We start from the raw sequence: 23,533 nt of genomic DNA, 5'->3' as shown, positions 1-23,533 counted from the left end.
ACATACCTTGTTGCTGTGCGAGAGATACCTTAAAGCTGATTGAGTGAGATACTTTCTCGCTGTGTGAGAGAAAGCTTGTTGCTGTGATATACCTTGTTGCTGAGTGAGAGATAAATTGATGTGTGAGAGATATCTTGTTGCTGTGTGAGAGGTACATTGTTGTTCAGTGTGAGTTATATTGTTGCTGAGCGAGTGAGATAATTTGTGGCTGAGTCAGAGTACGTTGCTGTGCGAGAGATACCTTGATGCTGATTGAGTGAGATACTTTCTCGTTGTGAGAGAGAAAGCTTGTTGCTGCGATATACCTTGTTGCTGAGTGAGAGACCTTGTTGCTGAGTGAGAGCAATACCTTATTGCTGAGTGAGAGATACCTTGTTGCTGAGTGAGAGATACCTTGTTTCTGAGTGAGAGATACCTTGTTGCTGAGTGATAGATACCTTGTTGCTGAGTGAGAGAGATACCTTGTTGCTGAGAGAGAGATAATTTGTTGCTGAGTGAGAGTAATAACTTTGTGCTGAGTGAGAGTTACCTTGTTGCTGAGTGATAGATACCTTGTTGCTGAGAGAGGTAGCTTGTTGCTGAGTGAGAGAGATAGCTTGTTGCTGAGTGCAAAACATACCTTGTTCCTGACTGTTTGAAATGCCTTGTTGCTGAGTGCAAAACATACCTTGTTCCTGACTGTTTGAAATGCCTTGTTGCTGAGTGAGAGAGCTACCGTGTTGCTGAGTTGTGAGCAATAACTTGTTGAGTGAAAGCAATTCCTTGGTGCTGTGAGAGATACCTTGTTGCTGAGTGAGTGATATCTTGTTGCTCAGTGAGATACCTTGTTGCTGTGTGACATAGCTTGTTGCTGAGTGAGAGAGATACTTTGTTGCTGTGTGAGAGAAATACCTTGTTGCTGAGTGAGATAACTTGTTGCTGAGTGAGAGATAATTTGTTGCTGAGTGAGAACAATACCTTTTTGCTGAGTGAGAGATAACTTGTTGCTGAGTGAGAGATAATTTGTTGCTGAGTGAGAGATAACTTGTTGCTGAGAGAGATACCTTGTTGCTGAGAGATAATTTGCTGCTGATTGAGAACAATACCTTGTTGCAGTGAGATGTTGCTGAGTGAGTGAGATACTTTGTTGCTGTGTGAGAGAAATACCTTGTTGCTGTGTGAGAGAAATACCTTGTTGCTGTGTGAGAGAAATACCTTGTTGCTGTGTGAGAGAAATACCTTGTTGCTGTGTGAGAGAAATACCTTGTTGCTGAGTGAGAGATAATTTGTTGCTGAGTGAGAGCAATATCTTGTTGCTGAGTGAGAGATAACTTGTTGCTGAGTGAGAGATAATTTGTTGCTGAGTGAGAACAATACCTTTTTGCTGAGTGAGAGATAACTTGTTGCTGAGTGAGAGATAATTTGTTGCTGAGTGAGAGATAACTTGTTGCTGAGTGAGATAATTTGTTGCTGAGTGAGAGATAACTTGTTGCTGAGTGAGAGATAACTTGTTGCTGAGTGAGAGCAATATCTTGTTGCTGAGTGAGAGACATGTTGCTGATTGAGACATACCTTGTTGCTGTGTGAGATACCTTGTTGCTGAGTGAGAGATACCTTATTGCTCAGTGAGAGAGATACCTTGATGTTTATTGAGACATACCTTGTTGCTGTGCGAGAGATACCTTAAAGCTGATTGAGTGAGATACTTTCTCGCTGTGTGAGAGAAAGCTTGTTGCTGCGATATACCTTGTTGCTGTGTGAGAGAGATACCTGGTTGCTGATTGAAATATCTTGATGTTGTGTGAGAGATGCCTTGTTTTGCTGAGTGAGAATTGCTGTGTGAGAGTGATACGTTGTTGCTGTGAGAGATGTCTTGTTGGTGTGTTTGTGTACACAAGCACGTGAGCTTGTCCCTGTGTGTGTGAGAGAGAGGCCATCATTTTGTTCGTGTGTGACAGAGAGCGCGAGAGAAACCAACTTTACATGTGTGTGCAATGGACTTTTTGAGTGAGAGAGAGAGACACACTGACCTTCCGTGTTGGAGTGTGTGTCTGCTGTGCTATGCCCCAGATCTGTAACTGATCCATATTATGGCTGTACTCTTTACTAGTCTTCTGCACCACCCACAACTCCACCAATCTTTGTATCATCCACAAACTTACTGATCCACACATTTACATTTTGATCCAGGTCATTTATATACAAAAGAGCAGAGTTCCTTGTGGAGTCAGGGGGGAGGCAGAGACTTTGTTCACGTGAGAGTGAGAGATGAGGAGGAGAGAGAGAACAGAATGAGAGAGAGAGGTAAAAGGGGGGGGGGACAGTGAGAGAGAGAGGAGAGTTTGAGAGGGAGAGATATCCTTGTCTGCATGAGGTGAGGAGTGGGAGTAAAGGGCTAGCACAGAGCCAGTTGGCCAAAGGGCCAGTTTCCTCATTTGTATCTTCCTCCGATAGTCTTGCTTCTGTGCCAAGGCAACTGCGACTTGTCCTCTGCTCTCTATCTCCACCCCTTCAACTGAGCTTCCCCGGTGGGGGCAGGGGCAGACGGTAGGGAGTGGTTGAAAGGTGGCTGAGGTTGGGGAGAGGGGAGTGAATCGGGAAGGGGATCCCGGTGCCCATCGAAGGACCTCTCCCTGCTGCATGTCACCTTGCTCTACAACTCCAAGCTTCCTCTTGCAATCGAGCAGCCCCCTCCCCTCCCTTCCCACCAGACCAAAGACTCCACAGAGATGAGGTGTTTGGAAGGAGTTTCTTTCTGAAGCACTGGATACACAAGGAACAATTGCAGATGTAGGAAAAGTTAAATAAGTTAGAAATACTATTCCCTCTCCCCTCCCCAGGGCAAGTCTGGTCGGGTGACCTGCCGCTGGGACTCCTGCAGGTCCCACAGGCCAAGCAGGAGGAAGCTGTCCACTTACTCAGCACCTCCCTGGGTCAAAGTTCGCGGGCCTTATGTCCCAGTATCTGCTCTGCGCTCCAGAAAAGGAATTGCCACCCCAGGCTCATGCCGCCTGCCTTTGCCCCACGCTGGCGTCCAGGTGTAGATGTCATGGTGAAGTTCCAGCTCAGAGGTGGTGTCAAAGGGCGGGTTCACAGTCACAGTGCCTCTGGACAGATTGGAGGTCAGATCACCATGGCTCTGGAGTTTCTGTTCATGATTCTGCTTTTGTTCGAAGGTCACAGGTAGCACCCTGCCAGGTCACAGTTCATCACCCCACGCCATTCAAAGGTCACAGTTCAAAACCCCCCATGCCCCCAAAGGTCACATTTCCATTCAGTTCACGACTCCTATGGCAAAAGGTCACAGGTCATGACCCCCACCATTCATTATACCCCTGTCATTTACAGGTCACAATAAATCCCCCCAAAGGTCACAGCTTACAACTAATGTCATTCAAAGTTCGCGACTCCTTCCTGAAAGGTCACCTTTCACAAACTGAAGACCTTCGCCGCGAGGGTGAAGCTCATGACCCTCCACCATTGAGAGGTCACCACCCACGTCCCATTTTACACTCTCCCTGCCACAAGGACAGAGTTTCTGCCCCCTCCGCCCACCCCTCCCCTCTGGTCCTCAGTTCAGGGGCAGGAGGCTGGCGACTCGGACCCTTGGCCGGTAGGGCTGTGGGACCAGGAGCAGGACCCTTCCTCCTGCTGCCCTCCCTTGCCAGCGGTCGCTGCCGCCCAGCCCTCGGTTCCTTGCAGGTAGTCAGCGAAGAGCGCCTTGGCCCGCTGGGTGACCCTGCGCAGGTCCTGGCGTCTCACCAGCCGGTCGAAGTGCATGGCCAGCTCATTGTAGTCCATGCGGGCGCCCACGATCCGGTCGCGGTGCTCCAGCAGCAGCGCCAGGCACAGGAAGAGGACGAAGGGGTGCCCGCCGCCCAGCTGGTGGGGCGGGGGCAGCGGGCCATCGTCGTCCTCGTCCCCGTCCCCCTCCCCTCCCTCCTCCCCGCCGCCTCCCCCTCCCCCTCCGCCTCCTGCCCCGCTCCGGGTCGGCCTGACCACCAGCGGCGACTCCCCCGGCGCCAGTGGCTCGCCGGTGAGGGGCACCTCGCCCACCGGTGGGTCGGGGGGCAGCGAGCTCCAGGCCACCTCGGCCAGTCGCAGGGCATCGTCGAAAGCGAACTCCCGCTTCAGCTCCAGCAGCAGCCAGCGGTAGCAGAAGAAGAGGTCGTGGGCGCCCCGGCGGCGCAGGTAGGCGTAGAAGGCCGGGTCGGCCTGCCGCAGGAGGCGCTGGAGGTGGCCGAACTTGGCGGCCAGGGCCTCGCCGTCCGGCCGGAAGTTCGGCTCCAGGCGGCGCATCAGGCCGCAGAAGCAGACGTACGCGTGGGCCTCGTCGTCCATGACGGCCAGCAGGGGCGAGGCCAGGTCGCTCATGCCCTGGCAGTAGGAGACCCGGGGGTGGGCCACAGCGTAGGTGGTGAGCAGGTCGCGCAGGGCCGCCAGGTGGGGGTGGCCCTCCTCGGGGCCTGCGTAGTAGGGGTGGCCGCGGTCAGTGCGCGCCACGTCCTTGTGCACCAGTGCCTGCAGCTGCTCCAGCTGCTCGGCCCCCGCCCGCCGGCCCCGCTCCGCCTTCAGCCGCTCGTACTCCCGGCTCTTGCGCTTCATGTAGTCCAGCCGCTGCTGACCCGTCAGTCCCTCTGGGTACACATTCAGCAGGTAGCGCCACACCACCTACGCAGGACAGGGAAGGAAGAGGGGAACAGAATGGTGAGGGGAGGAGGAGAGAGGGTGTGAGGACATGGCAGAAGGGTGAGGGGAGGAGGAGAGAGGGTGTGAGGAGGGGTAGGGGTTCGATGGAGAGAGAGATATTGCAGACACATTAGACAGTGCAACATGACCCTGACTTGTAGACGGGGAAAGGTAATGAGGCGGATGTGGAGTGCATGGACTAACTCACCCAGGCAAGTGGCATGTGTCCCATCACACTTCTGTCTTGGAGATGGTGGGGGGGGGGGGGGTGGCGGAGAGAGGCGAAGGTAATGTGGCGGATTTGGAGTGCATGGACTAACTCCAGGCGGGCAAGCGGGGTGTGCCTTGTCACACTTCTGACATGTAAGTGGGGGAAAGGCCTTTGTGTGTCAGGGTTGAGTCACTCACCACATGCCCCCGCCCCCCCACCCTCTGTACCCCATGGTGTTTGTGCAGTCGGTATGTTGAAGTTCCTGGTCACCAGTGGCCAGACGTTGACGGGGGGGGGGGGGGTGGTCAGACCATCTGTCGCCAGACACGGTCACTCACTGGTCACTCCTCAGCCTGTGACCGTACCGGTCAGGTCTGGCTGCTTCACTGGCCGAGGAGCCACGGACAGAACCCTCAGTCCTCAGTGGGCGTCCCTTCCACCGGTCAGGGTAACTGGGGCCTCAAGGACTGGCAGGTGTTGGCATGGCAGTATGTTCAGAGGGGCGGAGGATAATCTCCTGGTGCGCAAGGGGACCCATACACTCCTCGCGGCCTCGGTCGAAGACCCTACCTGCCCCGGACATCCTCGCTTCTCCCCCATCCCCAATCGGACGGAAGCCTGAAAGGACACACCACCAGACACAAGGCTGGACTCAACCCCGCTGTTGGAGGGCTCTACACTCAGCCAGCTCCACCGCCGGGGCAACCCTCCCTACCACCGAGGACATCCTCAAAGGGCAATTCCTCAAGGTGCTGCCGTTCACGATTAAAGACATTCACCACCCAGGAAGTGTCCTCTTCTCATTGCTACCGTCAGGGAGGAGGTACAGAAGCCTGAAGGCCCACACTCCACAGTTCAGGAACAGCTTCTTCCTCTCTGACGGTCCGTGAACACCACCTCACCATTTTGCTCTCTTCTCGCCCAACTTATTTTTATATTTTTATTGGACACACCTGCTCGTTAATGCAAATATCTAATCAGCCAATCACGTGGCAGTGACTCACTGCATCAACGCCTACAGACACGGTCAACAGGTTCAGATCAAACAAGAAGAAACGTGATCAAAGTGACCGACTGGGGAATGATTGCTGGTGCCAGATGGGGTGGTTTGAGTATCTCAGAAACTGCTGATCTCCTGGGATTTTCACACACAACAGTCTCCAGAGCTTGCAGAGAAACGTGTGAGAAAGTCAACACACCCAGTGAGTGGCAGTTCTGTGGGTGACAGCTCCCTGTTAGTGAGAGGGGTCAGAGGAGATTGGCCAGGCTGACAGGAAGGAGGCACTCGCCCAAGTCCATAAGACCATAAAGACAAAGGGGCAGAAGTTGGCCATTCGGCCCATCGAGACTGCTCCGCCATTTCATCATGAGCTGATCCAATCTCCCCTTTAGTCCCATTCCCCCACCTTCACACCATAACCTTTGATGCCCTGACTACTCAGATATCTATCAATGACCCGGCTCCACTGCCACCCGTGGCGAAAAAACCAACAGATTTACCGCACCTTCCAACACTGCTGAGCAGAGGAGCGTCACCGAACACACAAGTCGAACCATGAAGTGGATGGGTTACAGCAGCAGAGGATCATGAGCAAACACTCAAAGGCCTCTTTTATTAGGCCCGGAAGTAAGAGTGGAGGCTTGGGGTGGTCAGGTCTAAGGGGTTAGTACTGAGGTGGGACTGAATGGCCAGAGTAAAGCCCTCCATTGCTCGTACTTACTGGCCCCCCACAGGAGACACTGAAACCCTTCCACTCCATCTTGCGACCTGGGATATCTGGCAGAGGGGAGAAAGCGGGTTGGGGAGGGATTGAAGTTTGCGGAAGGGAGGGGGATCAGAGACAGACCTTACGCAGGCCGGGCTCCACGCCGCCATGGTAGATCCGCAGGCGAAGCTCCTCAGGGCGACACAGCTGTCCCTCGTGGTTGAGGTAGGTGTGGAACTCAGCGTCACCCAGGGGCGGCTTGAAGGGCTTGGTCGTCTCCTCGCTGCCGGCCCAGCTCAGCACCTGCTGCACCTTTGACAGGGTTCGGCCCACCTGCGGCAAGGGAGAGGGTGCGGTTTACACAGTCCTGTCAGACACACTCCCGGGGTCAGACACAGAGTGAAACTCCCTCCACACCGTCCCATCACACGCTCCCGGGGTCAGACACAGAGTGAAACTCCCTCCACACCGTCCCATCACACGCTCCCGGGGTCAGACACAGAGTGAAACTCCCTCCACACCGTCCAATCACACACTCCTGGGGTCAGAGTGAAACTCCCTCCACTCCATCCCATCACACACTCCCGGGGTCAGACACAGAGTGAAACTCCCTCCACACCGTCCCATCACACACTCCCGGGGTCAGACACAGACTGAAACTCCCTCCACACCGTCCCATCACACACTCCCGGGGTCAGACACAGAGCGAAGCTCCCTCCACACCGTCCCATCACACACCCCCGGGGTCAGACACAGACTGAAACTCCCTCCACACCGTCCCATTACACACTCCCGGGGTCAGACACAGAGTGAAGCTCCCTCCACACCGTCCCATCACAGACTCCCGGGGTCAGACACAGAGTGATTCTCCCTCCACACCGTCCCATCGCACACTGCCGGGGTCAGACCACAGAGTGAATCTCCCTCCACACCGTCCCATCACACACTCCCGGGGTCAGACACAGAGCGAAGCTCCCTCCACACCGTCCCATCACACACTCCAGGGGTCAGACACAGAGCGAAGCTCCCTCCACACCGTCCCATCACACACTCCCGGGGTCAGACACAGACTGAAACTCCCTCCACACCGTCCCATCACACACTGCCGGGGTCAGACACAGAGTGAATCTCCCTCCACACCGTCCCATCACACACTCCCGGGGTCAGACACAGACTGAAACTCCCTCCACACCGTCCCATCACACACTCCAGGGGTCAGACACAGAGCGAAGCTCCCTCCACACCGTCCCATCACACACTCCCGGGGTCAGACACAGAGTGAATCTCCCTCCACTCAGTCCCATCACACACTCCCGGGGTCAGACACAGAGTGAAGCTCCCTCCACACTGTCCCATCACACACTCCCGGGGTCAGACACAGAGTGAAGCTCCCTCCACACCGTCCCATCACACACTCCTGGGGTCAGACACAGAGTGATTCTCCCTCCACACCATCCCATCACACACTCCCGGGGTCAGACACAGAGTGAAACCGTCTCGATGTCAGAAAACATTCCTAACATATGTTGCCTAAACACCAGCCTCGAGTTTGGGAAGCCACGAACCCACAGAGATTCTACTCCCTCCTCACCTTCCCTGACACACTCACCTGGGAAATGATGGACTGTGTGAGGGGCAGGGGTGAGACGGCAAACGTCCGCTTCTCTGGGGTTAGGAGGTCGGAGCCGATCACATCCTTGGGGCTGATGATATCCCAGTCCTCCAGGAGTGGGCCTGCATGGGGGAGGGAAGGGAAGAGTGGGGAACAGGAAAAATCCCAGGACCCCTGCGAGTCAAAACCAGCAACAGCTACTTGTCAACGTTGAGCAAGTTTGTAAATCTGGTGGGAGGAAAGGAGGCTGGCGGGGTGAGCGTGGAGCGCAGCCGGAAGGATACAGGGCAGGTGGCAGAGAAGGAGTGCCGGGGGTGGGGGGTGGGGGGTGGGGGGCCACGGGTGCAAGTACACCAGCCCTGAGACACCAGTCAAGGTGCCTCCCGCTCCCACCCACCTCCCTTCCCCTTTTCCCAACCATGGTTGCCCTTTCCCTGCCCCTTCAGTCCCACATAGGGACCCACATCATCACTCTCATATATCATAAAATGTTTTTTTTGGCAGCAGTACAGTGTAATGCATAAAATTACTACTGTACTATGCAAAGGTCTTAGGCACCTGAGCCAGACTTAGACTTTTGCACCGTATTGTACCTGCCTCGACCACTTCCAGTGGCAGCTCGCTCTATTCCCCACCATTCTGAGTGTGAAGAAGTTGCCCCCCCCGGGTCTTTATGAAGCCTATCCCCTCTCTTCATAAACCTCTGCCCTTTAGCTTCTGAGGAAAAAGGCTGTGAGCGCCCACCTTATCTGCATCCCTCGAGGTTTAATAACCTCTCTCGGGTCACCCCTCCGTCTCCAGGGGAATCAGTCCCAGCCTGTCCAGCTTCTCAATCCCTCCAGTCCTGGGAACACCCTGGTGAATCTTTCCTGCCCCTCTCCAGCCTAATGCCATCCTCCCTACAGCCGGGCAACCAGACCGGCACACAAAATCCCGTTCAAAGCGTATTTATCAGCAGAATACATCTAGGTCACCGCATACTACTCTGAGATGCACTTTCTTGTGGGCACACTCAGCCACTCTGCAGAAGAGCAACTACAATAGGATCACTGAAAGATCAACAGAGTGTGCAAATGCAGATATATATAAACAGCAATAAATAACAAGAACATGAGATAATGAGATAAAGAGTCCTTAAAGTGAGATCATCGGTTGTGGGAACATTTCAATGATGGGGCGAGTGAATCCACTTTTCCCCTTTTATTCAGGAGCCTGATGGTGGAGGGGTAGCAACTGTTCTTGAACCTGGTGGTGCGAGTCCTGAGGCTCCTGTACCTTCTACCAAGTGGCAGCAACGAGAAAAGAGCCTGGCCTGGGTGGTGAGAATCTCTGATGATTGATGGATGCTGCTTTCCTATGACAGTGTTTAATGTAGATGTGCTCAGTGGTTGTATCTGTGATGTACAGGGCTGTATCTACTACTTTCTGTAGGATTTTCAATTCAAAGTCATTGGTGTTTCCATACCAGGCTGTGATGCGGCCAGTCAATATGCCCCCCTCCACACTGTCAAAGCTTTAGAATCTCCGAAGACTCCTGAGGAACAGGACCTGCTGCGCTTCTTTCGCAATTGCACTTACTGTTGGTCTCACCAACGCCTTGTACAGCTGTAACACGGCATCCCAGCGCCAGTGTCCTTCACTGCCCCGTGGCCGTACAGCTGTAACACGGCATCCCAGCGCTGCCCGTGGCCGTACAGCTGTAACACGGCGTCCCAGCGCCCTTCACTGCCCCGTGGCCGTACAGCTGTAACACGGCGTCCCAGCGCCCTTCACTGCCCCGTGGCCGTACAGCTGTAACACGGCGTCCCAGCGCCCTTCACTGCCCCGTGGCCGTACAGCTGTAACACGGCATCCCAGCGCCAGAGTCCTTCACTGCCCCGTGGCCGTACAGCTGTAACACGGCATCCCAGCGCCAGAGTCCTTCACTGCCCCGTGGCCGTATAGCTGTAACACGGCATCCCAGAGTCCTTCACTGCCCCGTCACCGTACAGCTGTAACACGGCATCCCAGCGCCCTTCACTGCCCCGTGGCCATACAGCTGTAACACGGCATCCCAGCGCCCTTCACTGCCCCGTGGCCGTACAGCTGTAACACGGCATCCCAGCGCCCTTCACTGCCCCGTGGCCGTACAGCTGTAACACGGCATCCCAGCGCCCTTCACTGCCCCGTGGCCATACAGCTGTAACACGGCATCCCAGCGCCCTTCACTGCCCCGTGGGCGTACAGCTGTAACACGGCATCCCAGAGTCCTTCACTGCCCCGTGGCCGTACAGCTGTAACACGGCATCCCAGAGTCCTTCACTGCCCCGTGGCCGTACAGCTGTAACACGGCATCCCAGCGCCAGCGCCCTTCACTGCCCCGTGGCCGTACAGCTGTAACACGGCATCCCAGCGCCAGCGCCCTTCACTGCCCCGTGGGCGTACAGCTGTAACACGGCATCCCAGCGCCCTTCACTGCCCCGTGGCCGTACAGCTGTAACACGGCATCCCAGAGTCCTTCACTGCCCCATGGCCGTACAGCTGTAACACGGCATCCCAGCGCCCTTCACTGCCCCGTGGCCGTACAGCTGTAACACGGCATCCCAGCGCCAGCGTCCTTCACTGCCCCGTGGCCGTACAGCTGTAACACGGCATCCCAGCGTCCTTCACTGCCCCGTGGCCGTACAGCTGTAACACGGCATCCCAGCGTCCTTCACTGCCCCGTGGCCGTACAGCTGTAACACGGCATCCCAGCGTCCTTCACTGCCCCGTGGCCGTACAGCTGTAACACGGCATCCCAGCGCCAGAGTCCTTCACTGCCCCGTGGGCGTACAGCTGTAACACGGCATCCCAGCGCCAGTGTCCTTCACTGCCCCGTGGCTGTACAGCTGTAACACGGCATCCCAGCGCCAGTGTCCTTCACTGCCCCGTGGCCGTACAGCTGTAACACGGCATCCCAGCGCCAGTGTCCTTCACTGCCCCGTGTGCTCACTTTCAGCCTGTAGCCCTGGGTCTCTCCAGGGCTGCCATCGAGTACTGGGGCGCCATAGTTACATAGCAGCTTGCGTAAAAGTGATTAAAGCCCAGGGCATCAGAGAACAGAGTGCAGTCCCGGCGTCTCTGCACGTCCTCCCCGTGGGTGCGTGGGTTGCCCCTGGGTGCTTCCACCCACAGTCCGAAGATGTACCGGGTAGGTTAATTGATAATTGTCCTGTGACTAGGTCAGGGTTAAATCAGGGTTCTTGGGGTTTGTCGGGAGGTGCAACTCAAAGGGCTGGAAGGGCCTAGTCTTCATTGTATCTCTAAATGAATAAAATATACCCCACGGGGCCGTCAGTGGAATCCCTTCACGGAGAACGTCTGTGCGTGACTTTGCTTAACGTGGGGAGTCTGACGCACGGGCAGCCATCACAGAGTCCTTGACAGACTGGAGTGCTGCAGCCTTCCTCTGCCTTCACTGCCGTTGTGATGTGTGGGCAGCTTCCCCCGGCTCTGTCACCATGGGCGACCCTACCGGGAGCCAAGCCTCCAGGCGGCACCACTCTCAGAATCTGTTTACTTATTTAGCGATGACTTGAATTCAATTAGAATTAAATAATTAATAATTAAATCGATAATTATAATTTGTTTATTTATTTAGCCTTCCAGCCCAACGAGCCAGTGCTGCCCAAATACACCCAGGTAACCAATTAACCATATAACCATATATAACCATATAACAATCACAGCACGGAAACAGGCCATCTCGGCCCTCCTAGTCCGTGCCGAACCCTTAATCTCACCTAGTCCCACCTACCCGCACTCAGCCCATAACCCTCCACTCCTTTCCTGTCCATATACCTATCCAATTTTACCTTAAATGACACAACTGAACTGGCCTCTACTACTTCTACAGGAAGCTCATTCCACACAGCTATCACTCTCTGAGTAAAGAAATACCCCCTCGTGTTTCCCTTAAACTTCTGCCCCCTTACTCTCAAATCATGTCCTCTCGTTTGAATCTCCCCTACTCTCAATGGAAACAGCCTGTTCACGTCAACTCTATCTATCCCTCTCAAAATTTTAAATACCTCGATCAAATCCCCCCTCAACCTTCTACGCTCCAATGAATAGAGACCTAACTTGTTCAACCTTTCTCTGTAACTTAATTGCTGAAACCCAGGTAACATCCTAGTAAATCGTCTCTGCACTCTCTCTAATTTATTGATATCTTTCCTATAATTCGGTGACCAGAACTGCACACAATATTCCAAATTTGGCCTTACCAATGCCTTGTACAACTTTAGCATTACATCCCAACTTCTGTACTCAATGCTTTGATTTATAAAGGCCAGCGTTCCAAAAGCCCTCTTCACCACCCTATCTACATGAGACTCCACTTTCAGGGAACTATGCACAGTTATTCCTAGATCTCTCTGTTCCTCTGCATTCCTCAATGCCCTACCATTTACTCTGTATGTTCTATTTGGATTATTCCTGCCAAAATGTAGAACCTCACACTTCTCAGCATTAAACTCCATCTGCCAATGTTCAGCCCATTCTTCTAACCGGCATAAATCTCCCTGCAAGCTTTGAAAATCCACCTCATTATCCACAACACCTCCTACCTTAGTATCATCGGCATACTTACTAATCCAATTTACCACCCCATCATCCAGATCATTTATGTATATTACAAACAACATTGGGCCCAAAACAGATCCCTGAGGCACCCCGCTAGTCATCGGCCTCCATCCCGATAAACAATTATCCACCACTACTCTCTGGCATCTCCCATCTAGCCACTGTTGAATCCATTTTATTACTCCAGCATTAATACCTAACGACTGAACCTTCTTAACTAACCTTCCATGTGGAACTTTGTCAAAGGCTTTGCTGAAGTTCATATAGACTACATCCACTGCCTTACCCTCGTCAACATTCCTCGTAACTTCTTCAAAAAATTCAATAAGGTTTGTCAAACATGACCTTCCGCGCACAAATCCATGCTGGCTACTTCTAATCAGATCCTGTCTATCCAGATAATTATAAATACTATCTCTAAGAATACTTTCCATTAATTTACCCACCACTGATGTCAAACTGACAGGTCTATAATTGCTAGGCTTCCTTCTAGAACCCTTCTTAAACAATGGAACCACATGAGCAATACGCCAATCCTCCGGCACAATCCCCATTTCTAATGACATATTAAAGATCTCCATCAGAGCTCCTGCTATTTCTACACAAACTTCCCTCAAGGTCCTGGGGAATATCCTGTCAGGACCCGGAGATTTATTCACTTTTAAATTTCTTAAAAGCGTCAGTACCTCCACCTCTTTAATTGTCATAGGTTCCATAACTTCCTTACTTGTTTCCCACACCTTAGACAATTCAATATCCTTCTCCTTAGTGAATACTGAAGAGAAGAAATCATTCAAAATCTCTCCCATCTCCTTCGGTTCCACACATAGCTGACCACTCTGATTCTCTAAGGGGCCAATTTTATCCCTCACTATCCTCTTGCTTTTAATATAACTGTAGAAACCTTTCAGATTTACTTTCACCTTATTTGCCAAACCAACCTCGTATCTTCTTTTAGCTTTCCTAATCTCTTTCTTAAGATTCCTTTTACATTCTTTATATTCCTCGAGCAATTCCTTTACTCCATGCTGCCTATATCTATTGTAGACATCCCTCTTTTTCTGAACCAAATTTCTAATATCCCTTGAAAACCATGGTGCTCTCAAACCTTTAACCTTTCCTTTCACCCTAACAGGAACATAAAGATTCTGTACCCTCATAATTTCACCCTTAAATGACCTCCATTTCTCTATTACATCCTTCCCATAAAACAACTTGACCCAATCCACTTTCTCTAAATCCCTTCGCATCCCCTCAAAGTTAGCCTTTCTCCAATCAAAAATCTCAACTCTAGGTCCAGTCCTGTCCTTCTCCATAATTATATTGAAGCTAATGCTATTGTGATTACTGGACCTGAAGTGCTCCCCAACACATACATCTGTCAGCTGACCTATCGCATTCCCTAACAGGAGATCCAACACTGCCCCATCTCTAGTCGGTACTTCTATGTATTGTTGCAAAAAACTATCCTGCACACATTTCACAAACTCTAAACCATCCAGCCCTTTTACAGAATGAGCTTCCCAGTCTACGTGTGGAAAATTAAAATCTCCCACAATCACCACCTTGTGTTTACTACAAATATCTGCTATCTCCTTACACATTTGCTCTTCCAACTCACGCTCCCCATTAGGTGGCCTATAATACACTCCTATCAGTGTTACTGCACCTTTCCCATTCTTCAATTCCACCCAAATGGCCTCCCTAGAGGAGCTCTCTAATCTATCCTTCCAAAGCACCGCCATAAGATTTTCTCAGACAAGCAATGCAACACCTCCTCCTCTGGCCCCTCCTACTCTATCACACCTGAAGCAACTAAATCCAGGAATATTTAGTTGCCAATCACACCCTTCCTGCAACCATGTTTCACTAATAGCTACAACATCATAATTCCAGGTATCAATCCACGCTTTAACCCACTAACCAGCACGTCTTCAGACTACCCGAGTACCCGGGGAGTCCCACACGGAGAACGTACTGACTCCTTCCTGACAGCAGTGGAATAGAATACAGTTCCCTGGGGCTGAAAAGCGTTACACCAGTGTGGGATCTCAGGTACTCCACGACACAGAGACAATCCTTAGAGAAGGTCCTCTGTTCTACAACAATCCCCGGGGTCCAGCCATTTTCTGCACGTCCTCCTGTTTTAATTTCTCAAAGATCAACATCTCAACAGCTACTACCATCAGTAGGTGGCACAGGAGCCTCAGGACTCACACCACCAGGTTCAGTAACAGCTACTACCCCTCAACCATCAGTAGGTGGCACAGGAGCCTCAGGACCCACACCACCAGGTTCAGGAACAGCTACTACCCCTCAACCATCAGTAGGTGGCACAGGAGCCTCAGGACCCACACCACCAGGTTCAGGAACAGTTACCACCCCTCAACCATCAATAGGTGGCACAGGAGCCTCAGGACTCACACCACCAGGTTCAGGAACAGCTACTACCCCTCAACCATCAGTAGGTGGCACAGGAGCCTCAGGACCCACACCACCAGGTTCAGGAACAGCTACTACCCCTCAACCATCAGTACGTGGCACAGGAGCCTCAGGACTCGCACCACCAGGTTCAGGAACAGCTACTACCCCTCAACCATCAGTACGTGGCACAGGAGCCTCAGGACTCACACCACCAGGTTCAGGAACAGCTACTACCCCTCAACCATCAGTAGGTGGCACAGGAGCCTCAGGACTCACACCACCAGGTTCAGTAACAGCTACTACCCCTCAACCATCAGTAGGTGGCACAGGAGCCTCAGGACCCACACCACCAGGTTCAGGAACAGCTACTACCCCTCAACCATCAGTAGGTGGCACAGGAGCCTCAGGACCCACACCACCAGGTTCAGGAACAGTTACCACCCCTCAACCATCAATAGGTGGCACAGGAGCCTCAGGACTCACACCACCAGGTTCAGGAACAGCTACTACCCCTCAACCATCAGTAGGTGGCACAGGAGCCTCAGGACCCACACCACCAGGTTCAGGAACAGCTACTACCCCTCAACCATCAGTACGTGGCACAGGAGCCTCAGGACTCGCACCACCAGGTTCAGGAACAGCTACTACCCCTCAACCATCAGTACGTGGCACAGGAGCCTCAGGACTCACACCACCAGGTTCAGGAACAGCTACTACCCCTCAACCATCAGTAGGTGGCACAGGAGCCTCAGGACTCACACCACCAGGTTCAGGAACAGCTACTACCCCTCAACCATCAGTAGGTGGCACAGGAGCCTCAGGACTCGCACCACCAGGTTCAGGAACAGCTACTACCCCTCAACCATCAGTAGGTGGCACAGGAGCCTCAGGACTCGCACCACCAGGTTCAGGAACAGCTCAACCATCAGGCTCCTGAACCAGAGGGAATAACTTCACTTGTCCCATCACTGAAATGTTTCCCCAGCCTACGGACTCACTTTCAAGGACTCTTCATCTCGTGTTCTTGATATTTATTGCTTATTTACTATTCATTATTTCTTTCTTTTTGTATTTGCAGAATCTGTTGTCTTCTGCACACTGGCTGAGCACACAAGTTGGTGCAGTCTTATATATTCTTATATGGTCATTACTCTACTATGGATTTATTGAGTATGCCCACAAGAAAATGGATCTCAAGTTGTATATGGTTATACGTGTACTTCGACAGTAAGTTTACTTTGAACTTGTCCAAGTTAAATTGCATCTGCCATTCCTTGGCCCACTTCCCAGGCTGGTCAAAATCCAGTTTATCTTTGAACAACCCTCTGCACCGTTTTGGTGTCATCCACAAGCCTAATATACTGCGGCCAAATCATTAACATAGATGACAAACTCTGATCTATCTCTGCAGCACATGATTGATCAGTCTGAGAATCACCCTCTCCGTAATGCCCCCTGCCTCTCAGCACCAAGCCAATTGTGCACTCAATTGCCGATCTTACCCTAAAATCCACGCTGTCCAACCCTCCAGACCTTGCCAATGGCCTTGCTTTGATGTCATACTCTCTTGAGGGAGCCACAGTTAAAGCATTTTCTCTGTTTTTCACAGCATGGGAGACCCTTTTACCTGTAAACTTCCATGCAGACCTTCAAGTACCTCATACTGATGCCACTTGCTCTGCAGTCTTCTACATTCAGTTGCAACGTTAATACAGACGCTCGTTAATGCAAATAACAATCACTCAACGCAGAGGTTCAGTTGCTGTTCAGACCGAACACCAGAATGGGGGAAGGAATGTGACTTAGACTGTGGAATGGTTGCTGAAGTCAAGTTTCTCAGGAACTGCTGACGTCCTAGGACATTCATGCAAAACATTCTCGAGTTTACAGAGAATGGTGCGAAAAAGGAAATCCAGTGAGTCCCGTGGGTGAGAACGTCTCGTTAACGAGGGAGGTCAGAGGAGAATGGCCAGACTGGTTCAAGCCGACAGTAGCTGGAATAACTGGGCGTTACAACAGGGGTGTGCAGAAGAGACCTCTGAAGGAGCAAGTTGAAGCCTGGTGGGTGGGCTACAGCAGCAGAAACCATGTCGGGGACCACTCTTGTACCCAATGAAGCGGTCACTGAGTGTACGCCTCGGCAATTAGTCCGGATGCTGCTGGTGTGTTAATACTGTGAGCTTCACTGGACTGGGTTTTCGTGAAGGAATGAATATCACTGGTCAATTATACATTAAATCTTTAAAGCATGCGTTTCATTTCAGTGCCATTAAGATGCACAGGTTCAAGAAGAGATTATCAGACTATTGAACAGTTAGATCCCCAATAGATGGACTCTTGACCTCACGATCTATCTTGCACCTTTTGATTTACCTGCACTGCATTTTCCAGAGAGAGGACACTACAGCACAGTACATGCTGCTTGGCCTACTCCACAAAGCACACTGTAGATGCTGTGGCCAAATTAACACGTACAAAAGCTGGGTGAACTCAATAAGTCGGGCAGCATCTGTTGAAATGAACAGTCAACGGTTCAGGCCGAGACCCTTCGTCAGGACTGAAGGAAGAGGGGGCAGGGGCCCTATAAAGAAGGTGGGGGGGGGGGAAGAGTGGAAGGTGCCAGGTGAAAAACCAATCAGAGGAAAGATCAAGGGGTGGGGGAGGGGAAGCAGGAGAGGTGAAGAAGGAATGTAAGGGTAGTAAGGGTAGTAGGAGAAGGCAGAAACATGAGAGAGGTGATAGGCAGCTAGTAGAGGAGGCAAGAGTGAATAGACTCACAAGTGAAGTGTTGTGCAATAGATTACCCCAACTAATTGCTCCCGGTGCAGCCTCCCCTACATCGGTGAGATCCGACGCAGATTGGGGGACCGCTTCGTCGAGCACCTCCACTCCGTCTACCACAACAGACAGGATCTCCCGGTTGCCACCCACTTCAACTCTGCTTCACATTCCCATTCCGATATGTCCATACATGGCCTCCTCTACTGCCATGATGAGTCCAAACTCAGGTTGGAGGAGCAACACCTCGTATACCATCTGGGTAGTCTCCAGCCCCTTTGTATGAACATCGAATTCTCCAACTTCCGGTAATTCCCTCCCTCTCCCCTCCCCATCCCACTTTCACTATGCCTCCTGCTCCAGCTGCCTATCACCTCTCTCATGATTCTGCCTCCTTCTATTACCCATAGCGCCTTCCCCTTACATTCCTTCCTCACCTCTCCTGTCTATCCACTCCTTGCTTCCCCTCCCCCACCCCTTGATCTTTCCTCTGATTGGTTTTTCACCCTCCCCCCACCTTCTTTATAGGGCCCCGACCCCCTCCCTCTTCAGTCCTGACGAAGGGTCTCGGCCCAAAACATTGACCACTCGTTTCAACGGACGCTGCCCGGCCCGCTGAGTTCATCCAGCTTTTGTAGGTGTTGATTTGGCCTACTCCACAATCAGTCTAACCCTTCTCTCACACAGAATCCTCCAGTTTTCCATCATCCACGTGCCTGGCCGGGTCCTGAAAGTTCACCGTCACATACACTTCCACAGGAGGCTAAAGAAACCCAGCATGTCCCAGCGAACCCTCGCCAGTTTTTAGAAAGTGTCTCTTGTGGTGAGACTGCTAGCAAGGACGGGGCAAAACTGCAGTAGTCGAGGGGATCAGGTGCAACGTAAAAGGGGGGTAAAATTGAAGAGGATGATGAATACAGGATTAAAGGGGTTATATTTGAATGCATGCAGAAGACGAAACAAGGTAGATGAACTTGTTGCCTATGTACAATGTCCTGTGTATGTTACTCAAAATGGCTTCTTTGGTTTGTTACGAGTAGGAGTGCTTCTTTGTCGGGTAAGTGTTTCTCTCGCCGTCGTTTCGCTTTAGAATGGCTGATATGGTAATTGTATTCATTTGTTAATCAATGCGGAATGTTATTGTGTCTTGTGAGGCTGGGAACTCGGGGGAGGGGTCTTCGCGGGTTTTTGGTGTGAGGGGAGTCGGGAGGAAGACGCCGAGGAAGGTGGACGTGCTCTGGACTGCTCGTAAGACCACCGGGGTGGTCCCAGGAGCGACGGTGTGGCTGTCGGATGGGTCGTTGATTGAGCTCCAATGAGTGCACTAAACAGACTGAACGTTGATAAGTGGCGCCTTTTGTTTTTTTCCATATATATATATTGTGTTGCCTAATACTCTTTTAATTTTAGTAAACTCTTTAAAGTGTATTTCATAACGGCATTTGTTGTGGGTTTGATACTGTTGGCGGGCGCGAGGCATAATCTCTATTCTCACAGCACCTGCTCATACGGGAAGTGGGTTGGTGAGTGGCTGGAACTCCGTTTCCCCTAGACATATACCAGCCTTTTGGGTAAGTGTTACACTTGTGGGGGCTCGTCCCAGATTGGATTGTCAGGGGCTGTGGAATCGCGCAGGCAGCTGAGCGGAGATGGACAGAGATAAGATTTTTTGTTGGTGCGAATTTGAAGGTGTACCGGTGCAGTACGCATGCTTAGTGAGCGGAGTGGATTTTCGTGTTTCGGGAGAAGCGTTAGTGTGGCGGATAAGTTCGGTGAAGGGTATTGGGCAGGTAGAATTGGTAGCTAGACGGTGTGGTAGAGAGGTGGAGTCTAGCTGGGTGTTGGTTCGTACGAGTGCTGACGTCAGGACAGAGGAACTGCCGGCGACGGTCAGTGTACCGGGGGAGGAGGGGCTGTGGGGGCTCCACTCCTTCTCCAAGGATGAGGCTAAGGAGACATCGGAGGAGGAGCTAGAGCTAGAGGTGGACCCCAGAGAGGTGCCTGGCACTAGTAAAGGGAGGTGGGAGGAGGGAGTCGTGACTAAGCCCCGCTCCCCAGGTAGGGTGGAAGCCTCGGAGCTGGCAGCCGCACTTAACTCCCTGGTGGGGGTGGTCGAGAGGCCACGGCTGAAGCTGGGGGTGTTTTCCGGAGCCAAGCCTACTCCGGACGGGGAGGTGGACTATGAGACCTGGATCGAGCATACATCTTTGATGTTAGAGGAGTGGCCAGGCTCGGAGGAGGAGAAGAGGCAGCGATTGGTGGGAAGTTTGAGGGGTTTAGCAGCCAAAACGTCCCGGAGTTGAAAGCTAAGAAGCCTGGGGCCTCAGTGGAGGACTGTATAGAAGTTTTGGAGGGAGCGTTTGGGTTGTCAGGGGAACCCTGGCTGCTTTTAGCAGAGTTCCAACGCCTGGAACAACGGAGAGGGGAAAAGCTCTCTGAGTACATATTTAGGATGGAGGGGATGCTCTCGGGGCTGCGGCGCCGGGGAGTAGTGAAGGCGCCTGACATGGCTAGCGTGAGGATGAGTCAGATATTCAGTGGCTCTCTGGAGGAGGACAAGGTGGAGTGGACTATCCGGCAGGCTTATAGGAAAGGTCCCCCTCCATCATTCGGGCAACTGATTAGAGAGGTGTGAGAGGAAGAGAGAGCGTTGGGGCGGAAAAGGGGCGCAGGCCTACGGGAGCGATCCTCAGCAATACAGGAAGTGGTGGCTGGGTGTAGGAATGACAACCCCCCCGGGAAGTAGGGAACCCCATCTGGAGGGGAGGGACAGGGGAGGTACCCACTCTCAGGGGCGATCAGTGCAGTGGATTGGGAGCGGGAGCCGTCCTGGGAGAGGAGGGGCGGCATGCAGCATGTGCTTTAACTGTGGGAAACGGGCATTTCAGGTGGGACTGTGGGCGGCCGAGGGTGTGCTATAGCTGTGGAGAGGAGGGACACTTTAGGTGGGATTGTGAGAGACAAGGAGTCCCGCGGAGGACAAGCCCCCCTATGACTAAAAAGGGAGAGGTGTCGGGAAACTTAGGAGAGGCTCAGTGAGGGAACGGACTGGAGCCTCTGGAGGAGCATGTTCCCAGAGATCAGCCGGGGACCACCGGGTGCCCATGCCTCTATTCTGGATGGGCTGGTAGGACCCCGTGCCAGTGTGGGTCTACGGATAGAGGGAGCTTACGCAAAAGCTGTTCTTGATACGGGATCGCAGGTGACCTTATTGTACCGGTCTTTCTACAACCAATATCTAAAGCATTTGCCCATAACCCCATTTGACGCCCTGCAGATTTGGGGTGTGAGCGAGGGTGACTACCCGTACGATGGGTACCTATCGGTGAGATTGGAGTTCTCGGAGGGCGATGTGGGAGTGTCCGAAGCTATTGAGACGTTGGTGTTGGTGTGCCCTGACCCGGTGGAAACCGGTGGTGCTGCCCTCCTGGTGGGGACTAACTCCCCTGTGGTGCGACGGCTCCTGGGAGCTTGTAAGGAGAAAGGGGGGGAAGATTTTCTGGAGACCCTCTTGGTGCATCCAGTGTTTCGAGCGATGTTCGAAAAAGGGGTTGCCTCCCTAGGGCTGGACCCGGAGTGTAAACGAGGGACGTTGTGGTGTACGCAGGCGAGGCCCAGGGTGATCCGACCGGGGAGGTAGCACTAGTGATGGGGACCCCCAGATTCCCAGGAGTGCCGACGGGAGAAGCCCTGTTAGTAGACGCCCCAGACGATCTTGAAGGGGAGACACGATTTCCGGCGGGGGCGCTGGTGGGGCTCGAAGTGCAGAGACCAGGGGTGGTACATGCAAGGCGTATAGCTATAAGTGTCCGGAACACTATGGCAAGAGAAATCACCTTTAAGAGGGGAATGCCGCTGGCACATCTGTTCCCGGTGACGGTAATGTCTAGCGCACCAGTGAGGACCCCTAACAGGGAGGGATCGGAGCATCGAAGGCAGCTGACCACTGAAGTCTTTAACCTCGGGGATTCCCCTGTGTCGCCGGAGTGGAAACACCGGCTAGTGGAGAAGATGCTGAAGATGGAAGCTGTTTTTTCTCGGGGCGAGTTTGATGTTGGCTGCTCCAAAAGCACTCGCCACACCATCCGGGTGACGGAGGACACCCCGTTCCGAGAGAGATCCCGGCGGCTGGCTCCGGCAGATGTTGAGGACGTGCGGCAGCACTTGTGCAAGTTGAAGGAGGCCGGAATCATAGCTGAGTCTCGAAGTCCTTATGCGTCCCCAATAGTGGCACGGAAGAAGAATGGGCGAGTGCGCATGTGTGTTGACTACAGGACGTTGAATCGGCGAACTGTCCCTGATCAATATACTGTCCCAAGAGTCGAGGATGCGCTGGCCTGCCTGAGCGGTGCAAAGTGGTTCAGTGCGCTGGATTTAAGAAGTGGGTATTACCAGATCCCGATGAGTGCGGCCGATAAAGAGAAGACCGCTTTTATCTGCCCGCTGGGGTTCTTTCAGTTCGAACGAATGCCCCAAGGCATATCAGGAGCCCCAGCCACCTTCCAGAGGCTCATGGAGAGAACTGTGGGGGATGTGAATCTGTTAGAGGTGCTGGTGTACCTGGACGATTTGATAGTGTTTGGATCGACTTTGGAGGAACATGAGGAGAGGCTGTTGAAGGTGTTGGGCCGGCTTAATGAAGAAGGGTTGAAGCTTTCCCTGGACAAATGCCAGTTCTGCAAGTTGTCGGTTAGCTACATTGGCCATATCATTTCGTGAGAGGGAGTGGCTACTGATCCAACCAAGATAGAGGCCGTGACCACCTGGCCGAGGCCCCAGAAAGTGGGTGCTCTGCGCTCATTTTCGGGGTTCTGTGGGTATTACCGGCGATTTGTGAAATGATACGCCAAAGTGTGTCACCCGTTGACTCAGCTGTTGTGTGGCTATCCCCCGGTGGGAAAGAACAGGACGGGGGACCAGAGGCAGGACGCAGGAGGATACTGGAACCTGGCGGAACCTTTTGGCTCGAGATGGGATGATCGGTGTGAAGAGGCGTTCCAATCTTTGAAAAGGGCATTGACCCAGGCCCTGGTGTTGGCTTTTGCTGATCCCCAGAAGCCCTATGTGCTGCACACGGATGCCAGCCGAGAGGGTCTCGGGGCTGTTCTGTACCAGGAGCATGGCAAAGCATTGAGGCCGGTAGCCTTTGTCAGCCGAAGCTTGTCGCCATCGGAGAGAAACTATCCCACTCACAAGCTGGAGTTCCTGGCGCTGAAGAGAGCTGTGGTGGACAAGCTGGGCGATTACCTGTACGAAGCCAAGTTTGAGATGAGAACGGATAACAATCCTCTCACTTATATTTTGACTTTGGCGAAGCTGGATGGCTGGCGGCCTTGTTGGTATATGATTTCAGCCTGAGGTACCGCCCCGGAAGCAAGAATGTCGATGCGGATGCATTGTCTCGTCGGGAGCCGGGGGAACAGGAGAGGGACGAGGAGTGGGAGAGTGTCCCTACCCCTGGATGTGTCAGTTTGCTATCCCCATGAAGGCCAAGGGAAGAGGGGTGCTGGAATGAGCCATGGACCATTTGGG

General features: G+C 52.8%; 1 protein-coding gene across 2 annotated transcripts in view; it reads right to left on the bottom strand.

The window, feature by feature from the left end:
- Positions 1-2,158: 2,158 nt before the first annotated feature.
- The window catches only part of tbc1d25 (TBC1 domain family, member 25), a 42,000-nt gene continuing 20,625 nt past the window's right edge, over positions 2,159-23,533 (bottom strand). For both annotated transcript variants that reach the window (XM_059949541.1, XM_059949540.1), the window contains exons 4-6: positions 8,195-8,319; positions 6,727-6,918; positions 2,159-4,650 (exon numbers count right to left, since the gene is read on the bottom strand). In XM_059949541.1, the coding sequence (XP_059805524.1) occupies positions 3,556-4,650; positions 6,727-6,918; positions 8,195-8,319 (1,412 nt within the window). In that variant the 3' untranslated portion in view covers positions 2,159-3,555. The remainder of the gene's footprint in view (positions 4,651-6,726; positions 6,919-8,194; positions 8,320-23,533) is intronic.

The sequence above is a fragment of the Hypanus sabinus genome, chromosome 24, assembly GCF_030144855.1.
Source record: "Hypanus sabinus isolate sHypSab1 chromosome 24, sHypSab1.hap1, whole genome shotgun sequence".
Lineage (NCBI taxonomy): Eukaryota > Metazoa > Chordata > Chondrichthyes > Myliobatiformes > Dasyatidae > Hypanus > Hypanus sabinus.
This window is presented reverse-complemented; position numbering and strand designations above follow the sequence as displayed.